Genomic DNA, 25,578 nt, shown 5'->3' on the forward strand with positions numbered 1-25,578 from the left:
AAGTCTAGCACCCGGCCTTCTGCTGTAATAAGCTGAGAGCATAGAATAGCAAGTCTTAGATCTGTGATACTAATGACAACCTCCTGCCTAAACTAAGGAGTTTCTATATGCATTTGTCTGTATCACCTCAATGAAAGGAAGCAAACAAAAAACACTTGAGAAAATTAACTTTAATAATCGTAACTGAACTGTGATATACAAAGGTGATCATTTTCAGAATAAAATTTAAAATGGGGAGAGTAAGTTCACAAAAAAAATGTCTAAAAATAATATAGTTCTACTAAATGTAGAGTATGCCTAAAAGAATATCAGAACGTACATATGGGGGGAGGGGCACAAACAGGAGGTAAAAGGCAGAATTTACAATAACGTTACAAACAAAAACTTGCCTTTTGAGATCTCTCTCACCTTAAGCCTGAATGCTTCATGATGCCAAAGAATCCAGTTATAACAAATTACCTCATACTCAGTTTTGCTTTGAAAAACAATAAACAGGTCATATTCTCAAGTTGAATTAAGTTGCTTATACAAACTTAAAGTCATAAGCATGACTTCAGGATCTGCACTTTTTATGTCAAGTGCTTTAACTAAGCAGTTTAAGGCCTCCTGTATTTTCCCACACTCTTTCAATGCTTTTCCACGCATTACAAGAGTCTCATAGTCGTTCACAGCTTCTACTGCTTTATCTTTATCCTGAGGAGAATCCACCAACTGTCCACCAGAGAAAGGCCCAGGGTCACCAGGAGAGGTCTCCTGAGCTAGAGTACTAGACTTAGGTGTGGTTACCCAGCTGGACTTATTTTCTGAAGGCAGGGTTTCTCTGGAAGGTTCCTCTTCTGTACCCTCTGAGGCTTCGCCACTGCTTTCCTCAGCTTCCTCCAGATAATTTTCAGCTACCTTTGCTTCATGGCTGTTTTCAAGTTTTTCCTCCATATCCTCCACATGGTCTAAAACCACATTAATAAGAGACCTCCTAGAAGCCAGGGATCTTCTAGAGGTTATAGACTTATTTATACTATCAGCTATTTTAGGTGAAAAGAATGTTCCAGGTGGACTGATGTCACTTTTGGGAGTTGAAGCATCAAATTGTTTTACAGGTAAGAACCGAAAAGGAGATGTGTTGCATGGATTTGTGCTTGAAGTATCTTTAAAAGTACCATCTTCATCTTCACCATCTGAAAGGATCCTTCTAGTTTTACATCTTACTTTTACATTAACTACTTCTGACTCATCATCTTCCTCAGAAAGATCCATACTGAGCCCTGCTTTGCTATGCACAAACTCTGCTCTAGAATTAGCTGCAGAGCCACACAAGCTATTTTCTTTCTCAACATGCTCCAAAGACTGACCAGCAAGATTTTGTCCATTGTCTGCAGAGTCTTCCAAACAAAGATTGAAATCACACATAAACTGTGGTGAAGATGCTAAAGATCCCTCTTGCAATGTGGCCTCATTTGCTTGAGCATCCTGCAGTGCACTGTGGGATGCTGACAAGACACCATCAGCTATTTCAATAACAGATGCATTTGATTCTGTATTTTGATTTTCATTTGTTATGGGATTAGCAGGCCAGGGATTACACTGATGTAAAATATCATCATCCTTTAGTTCATCTAGATTTGGCCCAGGATCAGCTCTGACAGATTTGCTAAGTAAATAATTAAAACTTCCCAGAGGACTCTCTTGCAGTACCTCCTGTGTAGGACCCTCTTGTGATGCTTCTTTTTGTACCGCCATTCCCAATAAAGAGCTGGTACAAACTTCTACACTTCCACATTCCTTGGGTAAAGAAGCTACAAAGTCAGCATCAAATGTGCTTTCGTGTGGGTGCCTACCATCTTCTCCGATGGTAACATCCATCTTTATACTTGAAAGACAGTGTTTCTCACTCTCTTCGGGCAGATCATCAATGATCACACTTGCCATTTGAGAACTGAGTTCTTCTTCCTGGGTATGATGAGTAGTTAAAAGAAGTGAAAGCTGAGGCTGTGGTTTATTCACTTCAGGGCGTTTCTCCTTTGTTTTAGAAGGAAATACGGGTTCTCTCAGCAAGATCCCCTCATTTGTAGCCCTTTGTCTTTCCATTAAGAGCTCTGTATTTTGAGACTCAAATTCAACAAGGAATTGAGCTTTCTGAACCCTTTGTTGAATATAGTGAGATTCCTCTATCACATCAAGCTCTTCTTTAACAGATAGATCACGTGTGTACAACAAATCATGGTCTGAGATTCCAGCTATCCCCAAAGAGTGCAGGTAGGCAATATGTTCATCTAGTTTCTTATCAGATCTCCTCTGAGCAGCATGCAAAGACTGAAGCTGCAGCTGGGTTGCAGAGTTCTGTAAATCCTCGATAGTGAATAGCTCTCTTAATTCTTGTTTACTAAAATATCGGAAAGGGTTCTTCTTATCACCAGTAGTTTGTCTTACTAATGAGTCCTTGAAAACCTGTCTTCTGTATATTTTTTCCTCTACAGTTCCACAAGTGATTAACCTATAAACCACAACATTTTCTTTTTGTCCAATTCGGTGAACTCTATCCACAGCTTGAGCATCAGTTGCAGGATTCCAGCTAGGGTCAAAAATGACCACTCTAGTTGCTGCAGTTAATGTTAAGCCAACACCACCTACTTGAGTGGTAAGCAGAAAAACAGAGTAATCTTTATTTTGCTGGAATAAGTTAATTCTTTTTTCTCGTTCCATAAGATGAGTAATTGTTCCATCAATTCGCAATACCTTGAAGTACCTATTCTTTAGCAGGCGTTCGATGATGTTTAGAATTTGTCTTGATTGGGAAAATACCAGAGTCTGATGCCCTTCATCTCGCAGTCTCTTAAGAAGGTCCATTAGAAATATCATTTTCCCAGATTCTTTCATCAATGTGTCATCAGATATTTGATCAATATGGTCCACATCTAAGGACTCTTCCTCTTCATTTTCATCCTGAACAGAGAATCTGATAGCCCCTAGATTCAGTAAATGACAAGCCCGTGCAGACAGTAGCCTAGGATGGTCACACAGCTTCTTTAAGACACCTAACTCAGCCAAAGGTGAGCGTGTCTCCATTAATAATTCCTTGATATGATCTAAGGACACAAATTTCCTGTATATTTCTTCTTGTAACGGTACAAGACGTATCCAAATAATTAAATCATTTTTCCTGGCGAGGGAAGGCATTTCATAAACAGCATCAACATCTGGATTCTTTTCACTAAGTCCAATCTCTGAGCTGCTTAACTTTTTCTTCTGTACCTCTTCTTTAGTCCTCCTGAGAAAATAGGGCTTTATGATTGCCATTAAGTTTTCAGATATTTTAAGTCCCAAGGCTTTCTCCCCTGGAGTAGCATCCTTTTCTCTGGCTCTAGTAATAGGATTTTCATACTCCATTTTAAAGGTTTTTAATGTTCCTAGCAGGGACCCCTGACATGCAAAATCAAACAGTGACCACAGTTCTTGTAAATTATTCTGGACTGGGGTTCCTGTGAGGAGGATGCGGTTACTGGCAGGGACAGCACGAGCACATACTGCTGACTTAGTAGATGAAGATTTTATTTTATGTGCTTCATCAAGGATGACATAGTCCCACAAAAACTCTTGGCCGTTCAAGGTTGAAAGCTGCTGCCAATTATTGATTAACATTTGGTATGTAGTGATAATGACACCATTCCTTTGCTGAATCCGACTGAGGTTTCTGGTACGTTCATCCTTACTAGGACCATGAAAGGTTTTGACTCTCATTCCTGGAGTCCACTTGTCAAATTCTTTTACCCATGTGCTAATAAGACTTGTTGGCATGATCAGCAGCACATGATTCACAAGTGAAGCATCAAACATACCAGAAAGGAAAGCAATGATTTGAATAGTCTTCCCTAATCCCATATCATCTGCCAAGATACCACCTTTTCTTCCATCCCTGTACAGTCTGTATAGGAAAGCTATGCCTTCCCTCTGGTGCTCAAATAGTTGGTCATGCAGTTCTCGATAAAGCAGCAGGCCAGAGTTGCACACATCTGTGAATTCATCATCTCCATGATCTGCCAACTCCTCCAAGGCTTCCTGTAGTTTTTGGATTCTGCTCATCAGCTTTTCATTGGGAAAAATGTCCTTTGCCAAATTAAAGAGTTTAAATGCTTCTTCCAGATCTCCATTCTTAGTTGCTTCTTTGGCTTCTTTCACGTATCTTTTTTAAAAAGGTAAAAAAAAAAGAGAGAGAGAGAGAGACATGTATTAAGATTAGAAAGAAAGAAAACAGATTGAACATGCAGTCTAAGAATACTTCAGAGTCCATTTTGAAATCCAAACTGCAGTTGGACTTCTAATATCCTCAATTCAGGATGAGACGGATTAGCACAGTAGATGCCAATGAAAGCTGGCATCATTTAAGACATAAATATCCACCAGACACTGCCAGCAATACTTTTATGCATTAGCTGTGGGAAATGTATGTGTAAAGGTTATTTGTTCCACAGCATTAAAAAAAAAACTGCCACCCATAAGAAGTACAGAGTGATTAAAGAAAATCAACCAACCAACCTGTATCATGGAAGCATGGAAAGAGGAAAGATACATGGTCACCTCTCAGGCCTTATTTTTCTGGACTTCTGTGACGCATTTGACACTACTGATCACTCCCCTCCTTAAAATTCCCTCCTCCTACCAGATCCTGATAGATTTCTCCTGGTTTCCCTCCCCACTCCCAATGACTGGCCATTTCTTTTCTGTGTCCTTCCTGGGCTCCTATTCTTCCAAGAGGGTTCAGTCTTGGGCCTTCTTCTCACTCCTTTAACTCTCCTCGGGCTCTCCTAGAGCTTCCACTCCCACCTATGTGCTCATGACTCCCAAGTCACTCTCTCCAACCCAGGTCTTGCCCCCAGGCTCTAGTCTAAACCCATATTCCAACTGCCTTCTGGAAATCTCCACTGAAAGTCTCACAGGCCCCTCAAATTCAATTAACCCCAAATTAAAATCATTATTTCCTCTCTCAAAACACCATCCATTTAACCATACAAGCTAGAAATCCGAAGATCATCCTTAATTTGAACCCAAATATGAGTCATCCTTGACCTCTCCCCTCTTTGTACCCCTCCAGCCAAACAGTCCCCAGGTCCAGCTAACTTTATTTCCCAAGTATAACCTGTGTCTTTCTCTACATTTCTACCACTATTGTGGTCCAAGTCACAATCATCTCTGGTCTGGATAACTGCAACTTCATACTTACTGGTCTCCCTACATCCACTCTTGACCCCTCCAATACATTCTCTATTTAGCAGCCAACAATATTCTCTTAAAATATAAGAGTTATCATGTTACTCCTCTGCTTAAAAATTTTCAGTAGTTTACAGTCAATTGATTTCAAAAAGATGCCAAAACAATTCACTGAGAATAGTCTTTTCAACTGAATATCCATGTACAAAAGAATGAAATAGGTCCTCTTCCTCCCACTATATACAAAATTTAACTCAAAATGGATCGAAGAACTAAACCTACAAAAACTATTAGAAGCAAATATAGGCCTGACCTTGGATTTGGCAATCATTTCTTAGATATGCCAATCACACAAGCAACCAAAGGAAAAAAAAACTGGGCTTCATCAACATTAAAAACTTTTGTACTTCAAAGAATACCATCAAGAAAATAGAAAGACAACCCAAGAAATGGGAGAAAATCATGCATCTGATAAAGGATTGTACCTAGAAAATATAAAGAATTCTTAAAGCTCAATAATTAAAAGCCAACCAATTAAAAATGGGCAAAGGATGTGAATAGACATTTCTCCAAAGAAGATATTCAGATGGCCAATAAGCACATGAAAAGATGCTCAACATCATTAGCCATCAGAGAAATGCAAACCAAAACCACAATGAGATTCCACTTCATACCCATCAGGATGGCCCAAATCAGAAAGTGAGAAAATACCAAGTGTTGAACTGGAACTCTCATAACATTGTTAGTGGGAATGTAAAATGGTTCAGCTGCCTTGGAAATCAGCCTGTCAGTTCCTCAACAAATTACATATAGAGTTACCATGTGATCTAGGAATTCTACTCCCAGGGATAAACGCAGGAGAAATGAAAACCCTTGTAAAACCCAGAAAACCTTGTACATGAATGTTTATAGCAGTATTATTCATAAAGCCAAAAGAGGAAATAACACAAATGTACATCAACTGATGAATGATAAAAAAATGATATACCCATACAATGGAATGTTATGCAGCCATAACGGAATAAAATACTGATTCACGCGCTGACGTGAATGAAACTTGAAAACATTGTGCTACATGAAATAATAAGCCAGTCACAGAAGGCTGCACATTTTAATTCCATTTATATGAAATATCTAAAATAAGTAAATTCACAGAGAAATAAAGTAGATTAGTGGTTGTCAGGAGCTGGGGCAAGGGGATTCAGGCACTGGAGATGCTGATGGCTAAACAGTAAGGAATTTTAGGGATGGGGGTGATAAAAATGTTCTAAAACTAATTGTGGTGATGAGTGTACAACTTTGTGAATATATTAAAAATATTAAATTGTATACTTAAAATGGGTGAACATATGGTATGTGAACTGTACCTCAATAAAACTGTTTTAAAAAAACCCTTCAGTGGCTTCCTGTGGCCTACGGAATGAAGTTTAAGCTCCTTAGCTTGGCATTCCGAAAGAGCCAGGAACTGATGACCCATCTGCCTTAACTCCTGTCACTTGCTGCTTCAAACATTTTATTTTTTACCTTTTATGCCCATCTTTGCTACTTTGTGCTCTCTAATCTTAGGCTCACAGCAACCTCCTCTTCCTGGAATGCACTCCTCTCCTTTCACCAAGCTAACCTCATTGAACTCATCTTTAAGATAGCGATTTCTCAATGTTCTGCAGAATCTCCTGGAGGGCTTGTTGAAACACAGATTGCTGGATCCCAATACAGACTTTCTGATTCTGTAGTGAGGCCTAAGGATTTGTATTTCTGTAACTTTATGAGGTGATGCTAATGCTTGTGGTCCAAAGACCACACTTCAAGAGCTGCTTTAAGATACGTATCAGGCCCTGGCTGGTGTGGCTCAGTGGACTGAGTGCTGCCCTACAAACTGAGGGGGTCACAGGTTCAATTCCCAGTCAGGACACATGTCTGGGTTGCAGGCCAGGTCCCCAGTTGCAGGCGAATGAGAAGCAACCACACATTTATGTTCTCTCTCTCTCTCTCTCTCTCTCTCTCTCTCTCTCTCAAAAAATGATATGTATCAAGCCCTGACTGGTGTGGCTCAGTTAGTAGGGTGTTGCACCAAAAAACGAAAGGTCATCAATTCGATTCCTGGACAGGGCACATGCCTGGGTTGTGGGCCTGGCCCCAGATGGGGCACCAGCAAGAGGCAACCAATAAATGTTTCTTTCCCTTTCTCCTCTCTCTAAAATAAATAAAATAAGAGATATATATCAGGCCTCAGTGAGGTTCTTCTTATTTAATAAGTAGCTTTTTCCAGCCTTGTCCCATTTGTGAGCTGGACATCTAAGAATGAAAACAAAAAAACAAACAAACCAAGTTACCGGCTTAGATTATTACTGCATTTAATATAATAGAATACTATTCAATAATAGAAAAGTGAACTACTAGATTTATTAACCCATGCATGAATTCATACACGAATGAATCTCAAAAGCATCCTGAGCCAAAACAGCCAGTCATAACAGTAGAAGAAGTGTGATTTTATTTGTATGAAGTTCTGGAATGAGCAAAACTAATCTATGGTGGAAAACATCTGAGCAGTATTTGCTTCTGGAAAGTGGGAGTGAGAACTGCTGGGAAAGGGTCATAAGGGAACTTTCTGGGGTGATGATAATGTTCTATACCTTGACAGAGATTTGGGTTACACAGGTATATGCATTTGTCAAAATTCACCAAATGTACAACAGAAGATTTGTGCATTTCTTTGTATGTAAATTTTATTTCAAAAGAAATAAATGAAATATTGAAATCTAATTAATGGTATGCATGTTAAAGTAGGAGAAAGTATCTTGATGTCTGCAATTAACTTTAAAATGTGTCCAAAAAATAAAATGGACTAGGAAGGTGATAAAACAAGTATACTGAAATGTTAATAACAGAATCTGGGTACTGGACCAAAAATTAAATAGAGGAAAAGACTGCTTTGCCCATAGATTGCTGCCTCAGTTTGGAGTCACACCTAATTGGGAGTCATAATTCAACATACTGCAATTTGGCTTCTTACCCAAGCACTCGAATGCAACTTTTTTCACCAAGAGCACCAGTGACCTTCATATTGCCAAATCCAACAGCCACCTCTTGGTCTTTACTTTCCATGACCTTTCTGCTGCATTTAAAACCACTGACCACCACCTCCCTCATGAAGTTTATTCTCCTTGGGTACAATGGTATACAACATTTTCCTGGATTTCTTCCTTCCTCCTTAACTATTTCTTCTCAGTTCTGTATCTTGAGACTTCCTCTCCCTCTGCTTGTCCCCACAGACATTAGTATTTCCAAGGATATTTTCATTGTCATTTCCCTTCTGACTCTATGTACTGCCCCCCAGATTTTATCCATGGTAGTGGCTTTGTGCTGGATTGAATGGCATCTCCCTGTGTATGTGACCTTATTTGGAATTAGGGTCTTTGCAGATATAATCAAGTTAAGATGACGTCTTAACTTGGATAAGGGTGGGCCCTAATCCAACATGACCGGTGACCTTATAGGAGGTATAATTGGATATAGAGAGACAGAGGCAGATATTGGAGTGGTGCATCTACAAGTCAAGGAACTCCAAGATGATTGCTGGCACCACCGGAAGCCAGGAGAGGCATGGACAGATCCTCACGGTCTCACAAAAAAAAAAAAAAAAAAAAAATCGAACCTTGATAACACCTTGATTTCAGACTTCTGGCCTCCAGAACTGAGAAAATAAATTTCTGGGGATATTTATTGTGGTGAAAACTATATAAAAGTTGCCATTTTAGCCATTTTAAATTATACTTCAAAAAATTACATTAAAAATGTTAGAGTACAGATGGAGGCCCAGACTGACATGCTCCGTCTCCTTCCACAATTAAGAAGGAATACAACTACTGCAAAACCAGAAATAATCAGAAGTTCCAGAAAATAAATGGAAGCCCAATGTATGAAGTTATAAAGAAGTAGTGTTCGTCTGGACAGGTAGGAGGGGCGAAGCTGGGGAGGACAGTTCAAGCTGTGCTGTCCGAGGCAGCAGCAGCGACAGAGGCAGGACAGCGGTAAGCACAGACACCCGTATTTAGGGAGAGGAGAGAAGCACCTGGGGAGCACCCCTGGCTGCAGACCAGACCCATCAGCTTGCGATTCCAAAGCCGGGGAAGGCAAACCCCCATTGCCTTGGACTGTGAGGCCCACTGGGGGTGGGGACGGAGGGGGAGGCTTCTGGTCTCTCAGCGGAGAGTAAACGGCAGGAATCCATCTTGGACCCCCACCCCCGCAGAAAACACCACAGCATGGTGAGACGGGTTGCAACTGCACGGGGCTCCACCCCCTATAGCATAGGAGGTGTGACAGCCCTGCCCAGGAAGCAAAGGTAAACACGAAACTGTCAGGATGGCGCAGATCATGATAGAGATCCCAATCATGTAGCTGACCAGACAGCAAATATATAATCTAACGGCTCAGCAGATAGGAAATCTTTCTGAGGCTCAGTTCAGAGCTTTGGTTATAATAATGCTTACAGACGTAACAGCAGATCTTAAACAAGATGAGGAAGGAATGAAGGCTAGCACTGCTGAAATGAACAAAAACACATATGAAACTAGTGGTGAGGGAAAGAAAACCAGGGATCAAATCAACAAATTGGAACATAGGGAGGAACAAACAGTTAACCAGTGCAGAAAGAGGAAAATGAGGAGAGGCTCAGAAACTTATCAGACAGCTATAAGAGGGCCAACATCCGAATCACAGGGCTGCCAGAAGGTGAAGAACAACTAGAAACTGAAAAATTATGTGAAACAATAATGAAGCAGAACTTCCCTAACTTAGGGAAGGAAATAGACTTACAGGTCCAGGAAACACAGAGAGTTCCAAAAAAACTGGACCCAGGGAGAACCACACCAAGACACATTCTAATCAAAATGTCAAAACTTAAGGATAAAGAGAGAATCTTAAAAGCAGCAAGAGAGAAGAAGAGAATTACGTACAAAGGGGTTCCAATAAGACTATCAGCTGATTTCTCAAAAGAAACTCTATAGGCAAGAAGGGACTGGCAAGAAATAGTCAAAGTAATGAAAAGCAAAAACCTACAACCACAATTACTCTATCCAGCGAAGCTGTCATTCAGAATAGAAGGGCAGAGAAAGTGCTTCCAGGACAAAGTAAAACTGAAGGAGTTCATCAGATCCAAACCACTGTTACATGAATGATGCTGGAAATCAAGACTTCTGATTTGAGGTATGTTTACATGCCTCTCAGTCCAGGTGTTTAAGGATCCAAGCAGCGAGCTGGACTCGCTGGTGCCGACAGTCTCTGACTGCCCAGGCCTCAGGATCTTAAAGACATCCTGTGACTTAAAAAGAATCTTGTTGAGTACTCCATCTTCCCTGATGTTGATAAGGAAATCAAACAAAACTAAGTACAAATGGTGTTTAACCTTGATTGCTTTCTGAACAGTGCATCTGTTCCTTAGCCTTAAAAGAATAAGTGATTGGATTTCTGTTTTTCTGTTTTTGAATCTATAGATGCTAATTAGACTTGTCAGGAAGCATTCTCCTCAGTTGACCTTTTGAGCTTCCTCTGTTGTAAGTTTCAAGTACATTGTAATCATTCCAGGGATGTGCCTGTGAGCTCATTCCTGGACCCTCCCTGTTGACTAGCATATCTGCAAAATCCAATAAAAGGAAGGTGCTTGCACTGCTCAGGGCTGATGGTCTGAGCGAGCCACGGTTCTCCGTGTGTACTGGCCATTCATCCTGCTTGCTGGAATTATCTCAGCGTCCCTGACCATATTCAACACTTCAGAAGGAAATCATCAAGATCAGTACAGAATTAAATGACATAGGGACTAAACAAACAATTCAAAAGATCAACAAAAGTAGGAGCTGGTTGTTTGAAAAAATAAATAAAATCGACAAACCTTTAGCCAGGATCATCAAGAAAAATGAGAGAAGACCCAAGTAAACAAAATTAGAAATGAAAGAGGAGAAATCACGACTGATACCACAGAAATACAAATAATTGTAAGAAATTACTACAAACAAGTGTATGGCAAGAAATTTTAAAACCCAGATGAAATGGACAAATTTCTAGAAACATATAATCTTCCAAAACTGAATCAAGAAGAAGTAGAAAGTCTCAACAAACCAATAACAAAGAATGAAATTGAAACAGTAATCAATAATCTCCCAGCACACAAAAGCCCTGAAACAGATGGCTTCACAGGAGAATTTTACAAAACATTTAGGGAAGAACTAACTCCTACCCTTATCAAACTATTCCAAAATATCCAAAAAGAGGGAAAAATCCCAAACTCATTCTATGAAGCCAGTATTACCCTAATTACAAAACCAGGTCAAGACACAAGAAAGAAAGAAAACTACAGGCCAATATCACTGATGAACATAGATGCTAAAATCTTCAACAAAATATTGGCAAACAGGATCCAGCAACACATTAAAAAGATCATACACCACGAACAAGTGGGATTCATCCCAGCGATGCAAGGATGGTTTAATATTCACAAATCAATAAATATAATACATCACCTAAACAAAATGAAAGACAAAAATCACATGATCATATCAACAGATGCAGAAAAAGCATTTGATAAAGTACAACACCCATTTATGATGAAAACACTCAGCAAAATGGGAATAGAGGGAGCATACCTTAACATAATTAAGGCTATATACGAGAAATTGGAAGCCAACATCATACTCAACGGACAAAAACTGAAAGCATTCCCCCTGAAATTAGGAACAAGACAAGGATGTCCACTCTCTCCACTCCTATTGAACATAGTGTTGGAAGTCCTAGCCACAGCAATCAGACAAGAAAAAGAAATAAAAGGCATCCAAATTGGGAAAGAAGAAGTAAAACTATCATTATATGCAGATGACATGATAGTATACATAGGAAACCCTATAGACTCCACTAAAAAACTGCTCGATATAATAGGCGAATTAGGCAAAATAGCAGGGTACAAAATAAATATACAGAAATCTAAGGCATTTCTGTACACCAACAATAAAACACCAGAGACAGAAACAAAAAAGAAAATACCATTTACTACAGCAACGAGAAAAATAAAGTACCTAGGAATAAACTTAACCAAAGAGAGAAAAGACCTGTACTCTGAAAATTATAAAACATTGAAGAAAGAAATTAAGGAAGATACAAATAATTGGAAGCAAATACCATGTTCTTGGATGGGAAGAATTAACATCATCAAAATGGCCATACTACCTAAAGCAATCTACAGATTCAATGCAATCCCTATTAAAATACCAATGACATATTTCACAGACCTAGAACAAATACTTCAAAAATTCATATGGAACCAAAAAAAGACCCCAAATAGCCAAAGCAATCTTGAGACAGAAGAACACAACAGGAAGAATCACAATACCAGACATCAAACTATACTACAAAGCTGCTGTGATCAAAACAGTCTTGTACTGGCATAAGAACAGACATATAGATCAATGGAACAGAATAGAGAGTCCAGAAATTAACCCAGGACTATATGGTCAACTAATATTTGACAAAGGGGGAAGGAACATAAAATGGAGTGAGAAGAGCCTCTTCAACAAATGGTGCTTGGAGAACTGGACAGGGACATGCAGAAAAATGAAACTAGACCACCAACTTACACTACACACAAGAATAAACTCAAGATGGATCAAAGACTTAAATGTAAGCCGTGACACCATAAAAGTCCTAGAGCAAAACATAGGCAGGAAAATTTCAGATATACCACATAACAGTATCTTCATGGATACATCTCCTAAGGCAAAAGAAATAAAGAAAATAAATAAACAAATGGGACTACATCAAGCTAAAGAGTTTCTGCTCAGCAAAAGAAAACATCAGCAAGTTGAAAAGGAAACCAATCACATGGGAAAACATATTTGCCAATGATACCTCAGACAAGGGACTGATCTCCAAAATATATAAATAGCTTATACAACCGAATTAAAAAATGGGCAAAGGAACTGAACAAACACTTCTCCGAACAGGACATACAGTAAGTCCATAGACACATGAAAAAGTGCTCAACATCACTAGCCATCAGAGAGATGAAAATAAAAACCACAATGAGATACCACTTTACACCAGTCAGAATGGCCATCATCAACAAATCAACAAACAAATGCTGGTGAGGATGTGGAGGAACGGGAACCCTAGTGCACTGTTGAGGGGAATGCAGACTGGTACAGCCACTGTGGAAAACAGTATGGAATTACCTTAAAAGACTAAACATGGATCTGCCTTTTGAACCAGCGATTCCACTGCTAGGATTATACCCGAAAAATCCTAAAACCCTAATTTAAAAGAACCTATGCACCCCTATGTTCATAGCGGCACTGTCTACAATAGCCAAGGGCTGGAAACAGCCTAAGTGCCCATCTGTAGATGAGTGGATCAAAAAACTGTGGTACATTTACACAATGGAATACTATGCAGCAGAGAGAAAGATGGAACTCCTGCCATTTGCGACAACATGGATGGAACTAGAGAGAATTATGCTTAGTGAAATAAGCCAGGCAAAGAAAGAAAAATACCATATGATATCACCCAATACAGGAGACTAAAGAACAACACAAACAAATGAACTAAATAGGACAAGGAGCAGAAGAGCAGTCAATAGAGGGGAGGGGGAGGGAGAGAAGGGGGATAAGGAAGGGAAGGGTCTAGTCAAGGAACGTGTATAAATGACTCATGGACGTGGACAACGGGGAGGGATATGATTGTGGGAGAAGGGGTAGGACGGGTGAGGGGGAGCAAAGGGGAAAAAAATGGGACAACTGTAATTGAAAAACCAAAAAATAGAAATAAATAAAAATATATATGTTTTATTGAAAAAAAAGAAAACACTCTACTTCTTAGGTTGGCTATCTCCTCGTCGCTTAGTTCTCCCACTGGAATCTCAATCTGTCCCCCCTTTTGGGCCATATTTCTCTGTCTCCTCATCTTGACAGGCTCCTGTGTTTGTCTGCCTCTTAGTCAAAAGAGAGAATCTTAAAAGCAGCAAAGAAATTCCCATAAAATGGTCAGCTGATTTCTCAAAAGAAAGTTTAAAGGCTGGAAGGGACTGGCAAAAAGTGTTCAAAGTGATGAAAAGCAAGGGCCTACAACCAAGATTACTCTATCCAGCAAAGCTATCATTTAGAATGGAAGGACAGATGAAGTGCTTCCCAGACAACGTAAAGCTAAAGGAGTTCAGAATCACCAAGCCATTATTATATGAAATGTTAACGAGACTTATTTAGGAAAACGAAGACCAAAACTATGAACAGTAAAATGGCAATAAATTCACAACTATCAACAACTGAATCTAAAAAAACAAGCTAAGCATACAATCAGAACAGACCCAGAACCACAAATATGGAGATAATTTGGAGGGTTATCAGTTGGGAGGGAGAAGGGGAGAATGGGGGGAAAGGTGCAGGGATTAAGAAGTAAAAATTGTTAGGTACAGAATAGACAGGGGGATGTTAAGAACAGTATAGGAAATGCAGAAGCTAAAGAACTTTCATGCATGACCATGGACATGAACTAAGGTGGGGATTGCTGCAGGGATCAGGGGATACTGGGTGGAGGGGGGCATAATCAATAAAATATATTAAAGAAAACACTGGGCAGGGCAAACAAAACTTATCTGTAAACATGGCTCATGAGCTGCCAGTTTGCGACCTCTGGTTTATTTCAGCTTGAGAAAGTACCATTGACTTTGTGTGGATCTCTCCTCCAAATGCTTTCTCTGAAAAGGGGGAGGGTAGCCCTATAGCTCTCAGGATTGGAGCCTACACTAGGTTTGATTTGGGGCTTAACATTGTCCATCTGTAAGACCAATCACTTAAGCCAGTGTAAGGCTGTCTGTAGTATTTACTATGTGTGTCACTGGCTTTGGATTCCACAGACCAGAACTAACTGGACCAAACACCATACGGCCCCAAAGAGATCCAAGGTTCTTAGTGCTCTTGCATGTCCCTCATACTCTGTCACAAAGAGAACAGAAGCACGCAAGACATATAAGGCCTGTTCAAGTGGGTAAAGGCAGGCAAGAATCTGGTCCCCCTTCTTTGTAACTTTGGTTAAACTGGGTAAATACCCCTCTGCCAGGATAAACAGGAAGACAGCAACCACTTGCATGTTAACAACATGCCCTCAGAAAGCAGCTGAACCTGCTGGCTAATTACCCTGGAACAAAAACCCCATCTAATTAGTAATTAAGCCAAAACCAAAATTATCCTTTTTTTCTGGCACAGTTAATATATTAAATAGATCCAGATAGATCATACCACCCAATGTCCTCAACAGGAAAAAGTTTTATTATTTTGGGAAGCATTTGGTGGCAAAAATCCTGACTGGCCCTCTGAGATAAAGTCTAACTAAAAAAAATAATAAATTCCCCAAGAACAATATTAACTTCTTTTATAGTAGGTACATACCTTTAGTACTTCAAGCCTCCAATGTTCCAGCCCAAGGTTATCTAGTTAACCATCACATTAGAGGCAAAACTCTGGGCCTTTAAGCAAGCACTTATTCCCAACTTTGAACAAAGCTGGGTTGTTTGGAAAGAAGTCCTGAACCCTCATGTTTGCCTTCAACTCACCTTCAGGTCACTTCAGTGAGGAAGTAAACAAGACCTTTCATTACGACAAGAATATAAATCTAAAGACAAGCCATGACTTATATGGTGGTTATAATAGTAATTCATTAAATTGAATATTTTAATGTCTTATATTTCAGAACAAAAGTCTTAAAGAATATTACTACCCTGGCTGGTGTGGCTCAGTGGATTGAGTGCAGGCCTGCGAATTAAAAGGTTGCCAGTTTGATTCCCAGTCAGGGCACATGCCTGTGTTGTGGGCCAGGTCCTTGGTTGGGAGTGTATGAGAGGCAACCACACATTACTGTTTCTCTCCCTCTCTTTCTCCCTCCTTTCCCTGCTCTAAAAATAAATAATATTTAAAAAAAGAAATGCAACTGAATTTTGAATATTCATCTTGTATCCTGCAACTCTGCTGAACTTGCTTATTAGCTCTTAGCAGCTTTTTTGTGGATTCGGAGGCCTTTTATATGAAAGATCATTATATCTGCAAATACAGATATAGGGTTTTTATCACTAAAGAGTGCTAGATTATTTTTTTCTGCACCTATTGAGATGAACACATGGTTTTTGTCCTTTGGTTTTGGACAAGTTAAGTTGGATATGTCTGTTATCAAGGAGAGATGTTAAGTAAGCACTTGGATACAGGAGCCTGCAGTTCAGAAGAGGTCAGGACTAAAGTAAAAAATGTGAATATTCTCAGCATAAAGATAGAATTTAAAGCCAAAAACCTAGATAAGATCAACAAAGAAAGGAGTACAATTAACAACAACAATAACAACAAAAAAAAACACAGCGATCCAACACTCCAACATTAAGAATATTTACAGAAGAATTCCTATTCAGGAATACAGAAAGAACGACGAAATTAGAAAATCATCACTCTGTAATCCATAATGAAATGACTGATTTGGGGCAATGATTGTCAATGGATGAAAGACTGACAATGGAAAAATGCAACTCTGCAAAAAACTGATCAGCCTGTGACCACTTGAACCCATTACTTAACATTACTAAAAGTAGGAACATCAGACATTACATACTTCCTGCTATGATGTAATATTAAGTACATGGCCTCCCCTACAAAGTACCCATGCCAAAAATATTGAACTTCAATCATTTTTTTGCTGTAGAAGAGCTTCTTTATAATTTTTAATGTTTTTTATAGATTTTATTTATTATTAGAGAGAGGGGAAGGGAGGGACATAAATACATTAATGTATGGTTCCCTCTCATGTGCCCCCAACTGCGGACCTGGCCTGTAACCCAGGCATGTGTCCTAACTGGGAATCAAACCACGACCCTTTGGTTCACAGGCCAGCACTCAATCCACTGAGTCACACCAGTCAGGGTTCCTTTTAATTTTTTTATTGAGGTATAATTGACATACAACATTACATTAGCTTCAAGTGTACAACATAATGATTTGATATTTGTTTATACTGCAAAATGATCACCACACTAAGTCTAGTTGACATCAGTCACCATACATAGTTAGAAAAAAATTTCTTCTTATGGGAACTTTTAAGATTTACTCTCTTAGCAACTCTCAAATATGCAGTACAGTATTAATATAGTCCTCATGCTGTACATTACATCCCCACGACTTATTTATTTTATATCTAGAAGTTTGCACCTGTTGATCACCTTTATCTATTTTGCACACCTCCTACCGCCCTCCTCTGGCAACCACGAATCTGTTCTCTGTATCTATGAGCTTGGCGGTTTTGTTTTTAGGGTCCACATATAAGTGAGATCATAAGGTATTTGTCTTCTTCTGACTTATTTCACTTAGCATAAATGCCCTCAAGGTCCACCCACATTGTCACGAATGGCAGGATTTCCTTTTTATGGCTGAATAATATTCCATTGTGTATATATGCCTTTTTCCTTATCTACTCTTTTAGCAAACCTTTTCATTTAAATTACAGAAAATAGGAGAACAAGGTGATGACATTACAAGGAAGCCATCAGACTAATCCAAATCATTGGCATAGAAATAAAAGTGGAGGGTGGGGACAGACTGTTCAAGATTAAGAGGCTTAAGAAATATAATCAAATGCAGTGTGTGGACCTTTTTTGGATCCTGATACAAACAAACCAAGTGACTTAAAACCATTTGAAAAATTTAAATATAGACTATGTATTAGTTGACATCAAAAGATTAGTTTGTTGGGTGTGACGTGGTATGATGGTTTTGTAAGAATATGTTCTTATTTAGAGATGCATACTAAAATGAAATGCTGTGATGTCTGAGATTCTACCTTAAAATACATTAGAAGAAAATGCAATTGAAGATATGAGAAGGAATCAGCAGAACCTGAGAAGTAGCAACTAGTGAGGCAGGATGAAAATCAGAAGAATGAGGGATCCTAGAAGTCAAATGAATCAAGTATTTCTTTTTTTGTTGCCACTCACACACCCTCAACTAGCCCGCAACTCAGGCATGTGCCCTGACCAGGAATCAAACCAGTGACCTTTTGGTTCACAAGGTAGCTCTCAATCCACTGAGCCACACCAGCCAGGGCTAATGAAATGTTTCACGAAGTGATCAGCTCTGTCAAATACTGCTGGGAGGTCAAGGAAGATGAGGATTACAAATTGACCATTAAATTTAGTTACATGAAAGTCATTGGTGACCTTGACAAAAGCAGTTTGAATAGAGTAACATGAGAAAGTGGGAGACATAGAGAATGGAAAAAGAGAGCAGATGGGTGAAGCAAAAGAGTGGACAACATAAGAGTACAAGCAAGTGGGTGACAGAGAGGGTGACACAGACAGTGAGTGACAGAAAAGGTGAACAACATAGGAAAGAGGGTGGGTGACTCTGCCAGTCATCATTTATTGCCTCAGATCCAAATTCACTCAATACCTGTTCTGTGATAACAGACAGAATTTCTTTAAGCATCTCTCCTTTACAGCCAGCACAACGTTAAGTTTTCTCAGTAAAGGGTGCCTGAGGGACAATGAAGGAGGAAGGGGCTCTCCTGAAGTTGCCAGCTGTTGCAGCACAGTGGGTCAGCCACGCACCAAGAACACATAGCCCCTCGATGGCCTTGAAGTGTCCACCTGGCCTGGAGATGACCTCCTTGCAGCCCTCTCTGCATGGAAACCAGGTTTCCCAGCAGTTTGCCCCTGCCCCAGGCCCTACCCCTTCCCTTGCCTAAGACACGGGTTTGCCGATAGCCTGCTCCCAACCAGCACTCCAGAAGGTTGTTTCCTGTTGGCCTAGGAAGTGCAGACCAGCTCAGCTCCCTGGCCTGGGCAAGCCAACATACTTCTCTGCTATCCAGTGGGCGGAACTATACCTTCTCCAAGGAGGTCTGCCCCTCCGCTTTGGGGAGAGGGTCCCCTTCCAAGTTTGACCTTTGCTGGGTTCTCTTCTGTAGCCCTAGGGTATCATAATGCAGTTTTCTTATTTTTATAGCCACTCATTTATCAGTTTAATAATTCTTTATAGTAAAATTCATGTCTGAATATACTGTATGGCTTCCACCTCCTGATTAGACCCCCAAAAATACAGTGACAGAGAAAAAAGAGCGTACATGACAGAATGAGAGTGTGTAACAGACAGTAGGTGACAGAGAGAATGGTCATAGAGAAACAAAGGTAGAGAGTAGGTGCCAGAGAAAGAGGGAAGGGGCAACAGAGGTACAGAGTGGGGAGGATGATAGGGAGAAAGAAGATGGCTTGACATAAAGAGTAAGCAGGTGAGAGAATGGATGAAAGTGTGGCAGGCGGGTAACACAGAGGGAGAGTTAATTGGTGACAGAAAGAAAGAGATAGAGATAGAGATAGAGTGGGGAAGAGGGAGAGAGAGAAAATGCCAGAGAAAGAGGAGGCAATGGTGGGGGTGGGGCAACAGAGACTGGAAGCATGCAGGGCATAGAGAGCACAAATGGGCAGTGGGCGTCAGAGTGAGAGGGGCGGCAAGAGGAGCTGGTGGGCTTGCATCACCAAGGGAGAGCAGGACTGACACAGAGAGTGTGTGACAGTTATCATATGTGACAGCAGATGAAGATGTGTGAAAAAGAAAGCAGGTGTGCAGAGAGTATGTGACATCAAGTTTCAAAGTTTTCTTTCATCTCTTAGGCAGGAGAGGCAGAGAGACAGGGGAAGAGAGGGACACAAATGGGAGGGAGGGAAGGAGAAAGAGAGACAAATTGTGTGAGAGTAGAACTGTGCCAAGGAGCAGAATTACAAGCAATAGAAGGTAGAGAAGGCAATGCTTTTTGTGCAAGGTGGTTCTGGTGTGGCGGTTTTGGAAGAAGACGGGAACAGACTGAGAAAGCTTAGGAGGACTAAAAGGAATTACGAGAGCTGAGGGGTCATGAGAAATGGGATCTCATGAGAGACAGGGAAACTGAAAGAAAGGTATGGACTGTGACAGCAGAAGACGACTCTGAGATAAGGGGGTGGTTGTTGAGGCGAGTGGGAGGGACACAATTTGAGAACGTTCTGAAGAAAGCCCTGGGAGTGAGCGAGAAGACAGCTGCCAGTGTGAGAGGCGGTGTCAAGGAACCTGTGAGAGGCCCTCTTGCTTGCTCACACAAAGGAGGGAAGGGGACACTAAAGGCCTTAAGCCTTATCACTGTTTTCCAGATGACAAAACTGAGGGTCAGAAAAGTCAAGTGACTTGCTTGAGGTCTCCCAGATAGCAAGTGGCAGAGCCATAATGTGAGACACAAACAGCTCAACTCTAAAGCCAGCACTCTACCACACCACACTGCTGCTGTTGTTTTCCCCAAATCTTCCTTAAGGAAGTCATGTAACTTAGTCCAAAAGTGTGCTCTTATTCCTCTGTAAGCCAACCTATTGGCTTTTTAAAAAATCCTCATCTGGGATTTTAGAGAGAGGGATAGGGAGGAGAGAGGGAGAGAAATATCTATATGAGAGAGAAACACTGATCTGTTGCTTCTCGCATGTGCCCTGACTGGGGATGCAACCCACAACTCAGGTATGTGCCCTGACCAGGAATCAAATTTGGTTTATGGGAGGATGCTCTAAACAACTGAGCCACACCGGCCAGGGCTGGCTTTTAAGAGCCTTAAAACATTACTTTCTTGGAAAGGGAGACAGATTAGTTCACTTCCCCAATTTTTTCTTTGTACTAAATTTAAAACTTCTAAAAAAAATCCTTATAGAAAAAGACAACAGTATGGTGATTAACAGAGGAAAAAGGAGTAGGAGGAAGTAGAAGAGGGTATCGTCGGCAGCCGTCCGTCTCGAGAGACGATGGTGTAGCTTCCCAAGAGTCTATCTGCACCGCCGAGAATGGTTGTGCAGTCCGACTCGGGAGTGACACGGTATCTGTCTCCTCCCGTGTTGAATCGACATCTTGCGATGACGCTGAAGCTACAGAACCTGGGCAGGGTAATATGGAGGGTCTGCTGTTGCCCATGCAGTAGACCCCCCCTCTCTTCGCAGCTGAAGGGTCCAAGGGAAAGACGGAGTCAATACAGCTTGGCTTCAGGTGCGCCGCAGGAGTTGCCGGTGTTGACTACAACGTCAAACCGCCTTAGGGACTCCGGCTCCGGATTTTCTGTCGGGGTTTACTCCCTTAGCCTTTCCCCTGAAGAGGTATGCCGCAAGGCAGCGGAGGTTTTTTGGAGTCAGAGTTTTCCTTCTCTGATGTACCCTGACTGGAAGATCGAACCAGCGACACTTAGCTCGCAGGCCGACGCTCAATCCACTGAGCTAAACCAGCCAGGGTAAAGCGGGCATAAATGGTGACAGGAGGAGACCTGACTTTGAGTGATGAACACACAATACAATATACAGACAATGTATTATAGAATGGGACATGTGAAACCTATATAATTTTATTAATCAGTGTCACCCCAATAAATTCAATAAAAGAGCCCTGGCTAGTGTGGCTCAGTGGACTGGGTGTCAGTCTATGAACTGAAAGGTAACTGGTTCAATTCCCAGTCAGGACATATGACTGGGTTGTGAGCCAGATCTCCAGTTGAGGGCATGCGATTGATGTATCTCCCACACATCAATGTTTCTCCCCTTTCTCTGTCATTTCCCCTTTTTCTCTCTAAAAAACAATATCTTTTTAAAAAATTGAACTATAAACAATAAAATTTAAAAAAAAAAGTTTTTGTGCACCAAAGGACTTAATCAACAGAGTGAAAAGGCAACCTACAAAATGGGAGAAAATACCTGCAAATTATATAGCAGATAAGAGGTTAATATCCAGAATATATAAAGACCTACAACTCAAGCCCTGGCTGGGTAGCTCAGTTGATTAGAGCATCGCCCCGATACGCCAAGGTTGCAGGTTCAATCCCTGGTCAGGGCACATACAAGAATCAACCAATGAATGTATCAATAAGTGGAATGACAAACCAATCTCTCCCTCTCTTCAAAAAAAAAAAATCAATACATGAAAAAAGGAAGTACAACTCAACAACAACAACAAACTACCCAACTAAAAAAGGACTTGCGTAGACACTTATCCAAAGATGTAGATTGCCAATAGCTATGTGAAGATTCTCAACATCAGTAATCATTAGAGAAATGCAAATCAAAACCCCAATGAGATATCACTTCACTATCATTAGGATTGTTAATAACAACAAAAAAAAAAACAGGAAATAAGTGTTAGGATGTGGGGAAACTGGAACCTTTGTGCAATGATGGGAATGCAAAATGGTGCAGCTACTCTAGAGGACAGTATGGCAATTCCCCAAGATATTAAAAATAGAACTATCATATGATCCAGGAATCCCACTTCTGTATATATACGGAAAAAAAACTGAAAGTAGGATCTTGAAGAGATATTTGCACACCCATGTTCACAGCAGCACTATCACAATAGTCAAGAGATGGGAGCAACCCAAGTGTCCATCAATGGATAAAGAAAATGTGATATATGCATACAAAGAAATATTATTCTGTCTTAGGAAGGAAATCCTGTCACATGGCACAGCATGGATGAACCTTGTGGACATTATACTAAATGAAATAACCCAATGACAGAAAGTAGAATGATGGTTGCCACGGGTTGGGGAAGGGGCTGTTTTTTAATAGGTACAGTTTTAGTCTTGCAAGATGAAAAGAGTTCTGAAGATGGATAGTGGTGACGATTGAACAACACTGTTAATGTATTTAGTACCACTTAAGAATGGTTAAGATGGTAAATTTTATGTTGTGCATCTTATCACAATTAAACATTTAATACATATTCCCACATCACCATGCCCTCTCCATCCTTAGCCATCTGGAGAACACTTAATAATTTTTCAACACAAATGTCTCTTCCTCTTATGAGGCCTTCCCTTAGCTCAACGATCCTTGTAGTTGGCCATTCCCTCTAATGCCCATACCATGCCTTGCATATTATACCTCTTACAGCATTTATTAAACATTATAGGTATACCTATCCCTTTCCACTACTAAATTGAAAGCAATCTGGGGGGGTGGTCAATGATTTGCTCATGTCTGTATTCCCTAGGCCTGGGGCTTGGTAGGCTGGAAAGACTCAAGAAAAGCTATATTTAATTTAATCTGCGTATTGGTAAATCCAGCCCTGAATAAATTTTTTAAAAAGAAAAAAAAAAAAATCTTGATCTATTGATGCTCTGGCTCTTAAGGAGTTCATAACGGTGAGTTATTTGACCCAAAAAGGGGGCATTGGGGGGTTCCCCACGCTTTAGAAATCTGGGGAGATTCCCGCGCCCTACTCTGCTCCGCCTCACAGTTTTAGGCCCTGGGAGGGTCCGAGTACCCCCTCCCTCAGACTCCCGAGCAGGGCCTGCGAGCTGGACCCGCTCAGAGGCCCAGACATACCTCAGGTATTGGGCAGCCTGCTCTGGGCTTAAAGCCTCGGCTTCCACGAACCTCTGGGACGCCTCCATGACTTTCAGTTTAGGTCCCAGGAATCTCCGCCGGAGATTGAATTTCGCTCGCTGCCGCCCTGCGCATGCGCTGTGCGCACGGAGGGAGGGCAGCGTCAACCGTCGGTCTCCTGGCTGGCCAATCCCCATCACCACGCTCCGGTATTATCAGTCCTGCCCACAAAGGTCGCGCGCCTGCGCATTATGCGCCGCTGGAGCTAAGGGGCTGGCTCCGTTACTTGGCGCGATAGGGGCGTGTCCTCGTGATTTCGCTGGCATATTCCTCGAATCCGAATCGTGCTGAGGCCAATCCGTGTGTGGGCGTGGGCGTGTGCGTGTGCGTATGCGTATGCTATCCTCGTGAATGAAGTAGACTGCGTGATATGATCTCAGTTATCTTCCTAGCTACCAGAGACCTCTTTCACAGCCTGCGTCCCAAATATCACTCCTTCCCTGCTCGCCACTACCTGGCACTGAAGCATGCTTTCAATTCAAACACCCTGGGAGACATAGTCCCTGTGACTTAAACTCACATTTCAAGAACCAAGCCAAAGCTCTTATTTAAGAAATAAGTAATGTTGTCATTACGGTCACCATTTCTTTAGAAGCTCCAACTGAGATGCAGTCATATCTTCCAAGGCAGAGGTTAGAGGTTCAGGAAATGTGGTTGAGTTTAATGTTTTGCTTCGGAGATGCTAATAGGTTGTAAGACAACAAAAATTGTCCTTGCTCATATACTGGTAAAAACATGGACATTATGATTCCTTACGGCACAAATTAACATTCAGTATTTGAAAACTCACCTATTGGTCCAGTCATGTGTCTACCATATGCCCAGAGGATTTTAAGCTGTGTGTAAATTTTGTAGACCCTTAGGCATTTGAAAGGAATTGTAGAGAAGATGGGCTATTGTCCTGGTTTATGTGTCTTTAAGTCATATGTTCATATGGCTTTAAGCCTTCTCTTAAGAGGGCTTCTAATATAGTACTATTATCTCTATTTTTCCAACATGAAAACTGAGGCTCAGAAATAAAGTGACTTTGCCTGTTTCCAGAGCTGGAAAATGGCAGAACCAGAATTAAACAACAGCTCTATATGGACACAGATATGTGCTCATTGAGTGTATCCCAATGCCTATTGTTGGAAAGAAAAGGGAAGTGATGGGAAATGAGGTTGATGAAGTAGTTGGAGCCCAGCTTGGAAGGAGTTTGTTTACCCTGCTAAGTGTTTGAATCACTTCGTTTCCTGGAGGCAGTTATGGATTGGGGTGGGTTGAGTGTGCGGGTGCCCTTGGTACCTGAAGGATGAATGTGGTGAGAAGGGCTGCTGGGGAGAGTTCCACAGAAAGGAAAAGAGAGATGGGAGCACAATAATCTTCATCTTGAGTCTAAGGAAGGCCATCTCTAGTTGTTCTTTAGCTCAGTGTCCACCATCATTACTTATATCCTTGTAACTGTTGAGAACTCAAGATGAAGCAAAGTAGAACCCCAGTTGCTGTCTTAGGCAGCTGCTTTTCTGTGGTCTATGGAGAAAAGCTACAAGGAACTCTCTCAGGAGCAGGGCTACCACCTTGCTGCTTCCCAACTGGCAGTGATCTACAAAGGCCCTGATCACTGGGAAGAAAGGACCAACCCTTCTGCTCTCTTGCCCTTAGGCTATCGGATTTTTCTCAGGTGCCATTCTCACACAGCCACAGCACTCCCTTTGTTTAAATCCACTAAGTCCTCCAGCTCTCCTTCCTTCCACCTCAGTCCTTAAGTCATTGCCCTTTTCAGTGCCTTCTGGAGTCAAAGCTCCCACCCCAGGGTGCCAGTGACCCAGGAAAGTCACCGTCTAGTTCTCCTTTGTAACTGATCATACACATTCACAGACCGGAAATAAGAGAGAAGTTGGGGAGGATTTAGAGTGGATAAATGGGGGAATGAATGAGAATCAAAAAAA

The 25,578-nt window shown here is 41.1% G+C and overlaps 1 protein-coding gene across 1 annotated transcript; it reads right to left on the reverse strand.

The window, feature by feature from the left end:
* Positions 1-155: 155 nt before the first annotated feature.
* ERCC6L (ERCC excision repair 6 like DNA helicase) lies at positions 156-23,695 on the reverse strand. Its single transcript, XM_090264473.1, has 2 exons — positions 23,591-23,695; positions 156-4,177 (listed from the first exon to the last, which is right to left on the reverse strand). The coding sequence occupies exons 1-2, from the start codon at positions 23,656-23,658 to the stop codon at positions 505-507; spliced, it is 3,741 nt and encodes a 1,246-aa protein (XP_090120599.1). The 5' UTR covers positions 23,659-23,695; the 3' UTR covers positions 156-504.
* Between the last annotated feature and the right edge of the window lie 1,883 nt (positions 23,696-25,578).

This window comes from Furipterus horrens, unplaced genomic scaffold, assembly GCF_987537825.1.
Source record: "Furipterus horrens unplaced genomic scaffold, mFurHor1.1.pri manual_scaffold_17, whole genome shotgun sequence".
Taxonomy (NCBI): Eukaryota; Metazoa; Chordata; class Mammalia; order Chiroptera; family Furipteridae; genus Furipterus; species Furipterus horrens.

Bases quoted from the DNA above. Each gene is read 5' to 3' on its own strand.
- ERCC6L (XM_090264473.1), bottom strand. From the start codon at position 23,658: ATGGAGGCGTCCCAGAGGTTCGTGGAAGCCGAGGCTTTAAGCCCAGAG. The intron at 4,178-23,590 runs GTATGTCTGGGC...TTTTTAAAAAAG, and splicing joins CAGGCTGCCCAATACCTGAG to ATACGTGAAAGAAGCCAAAG.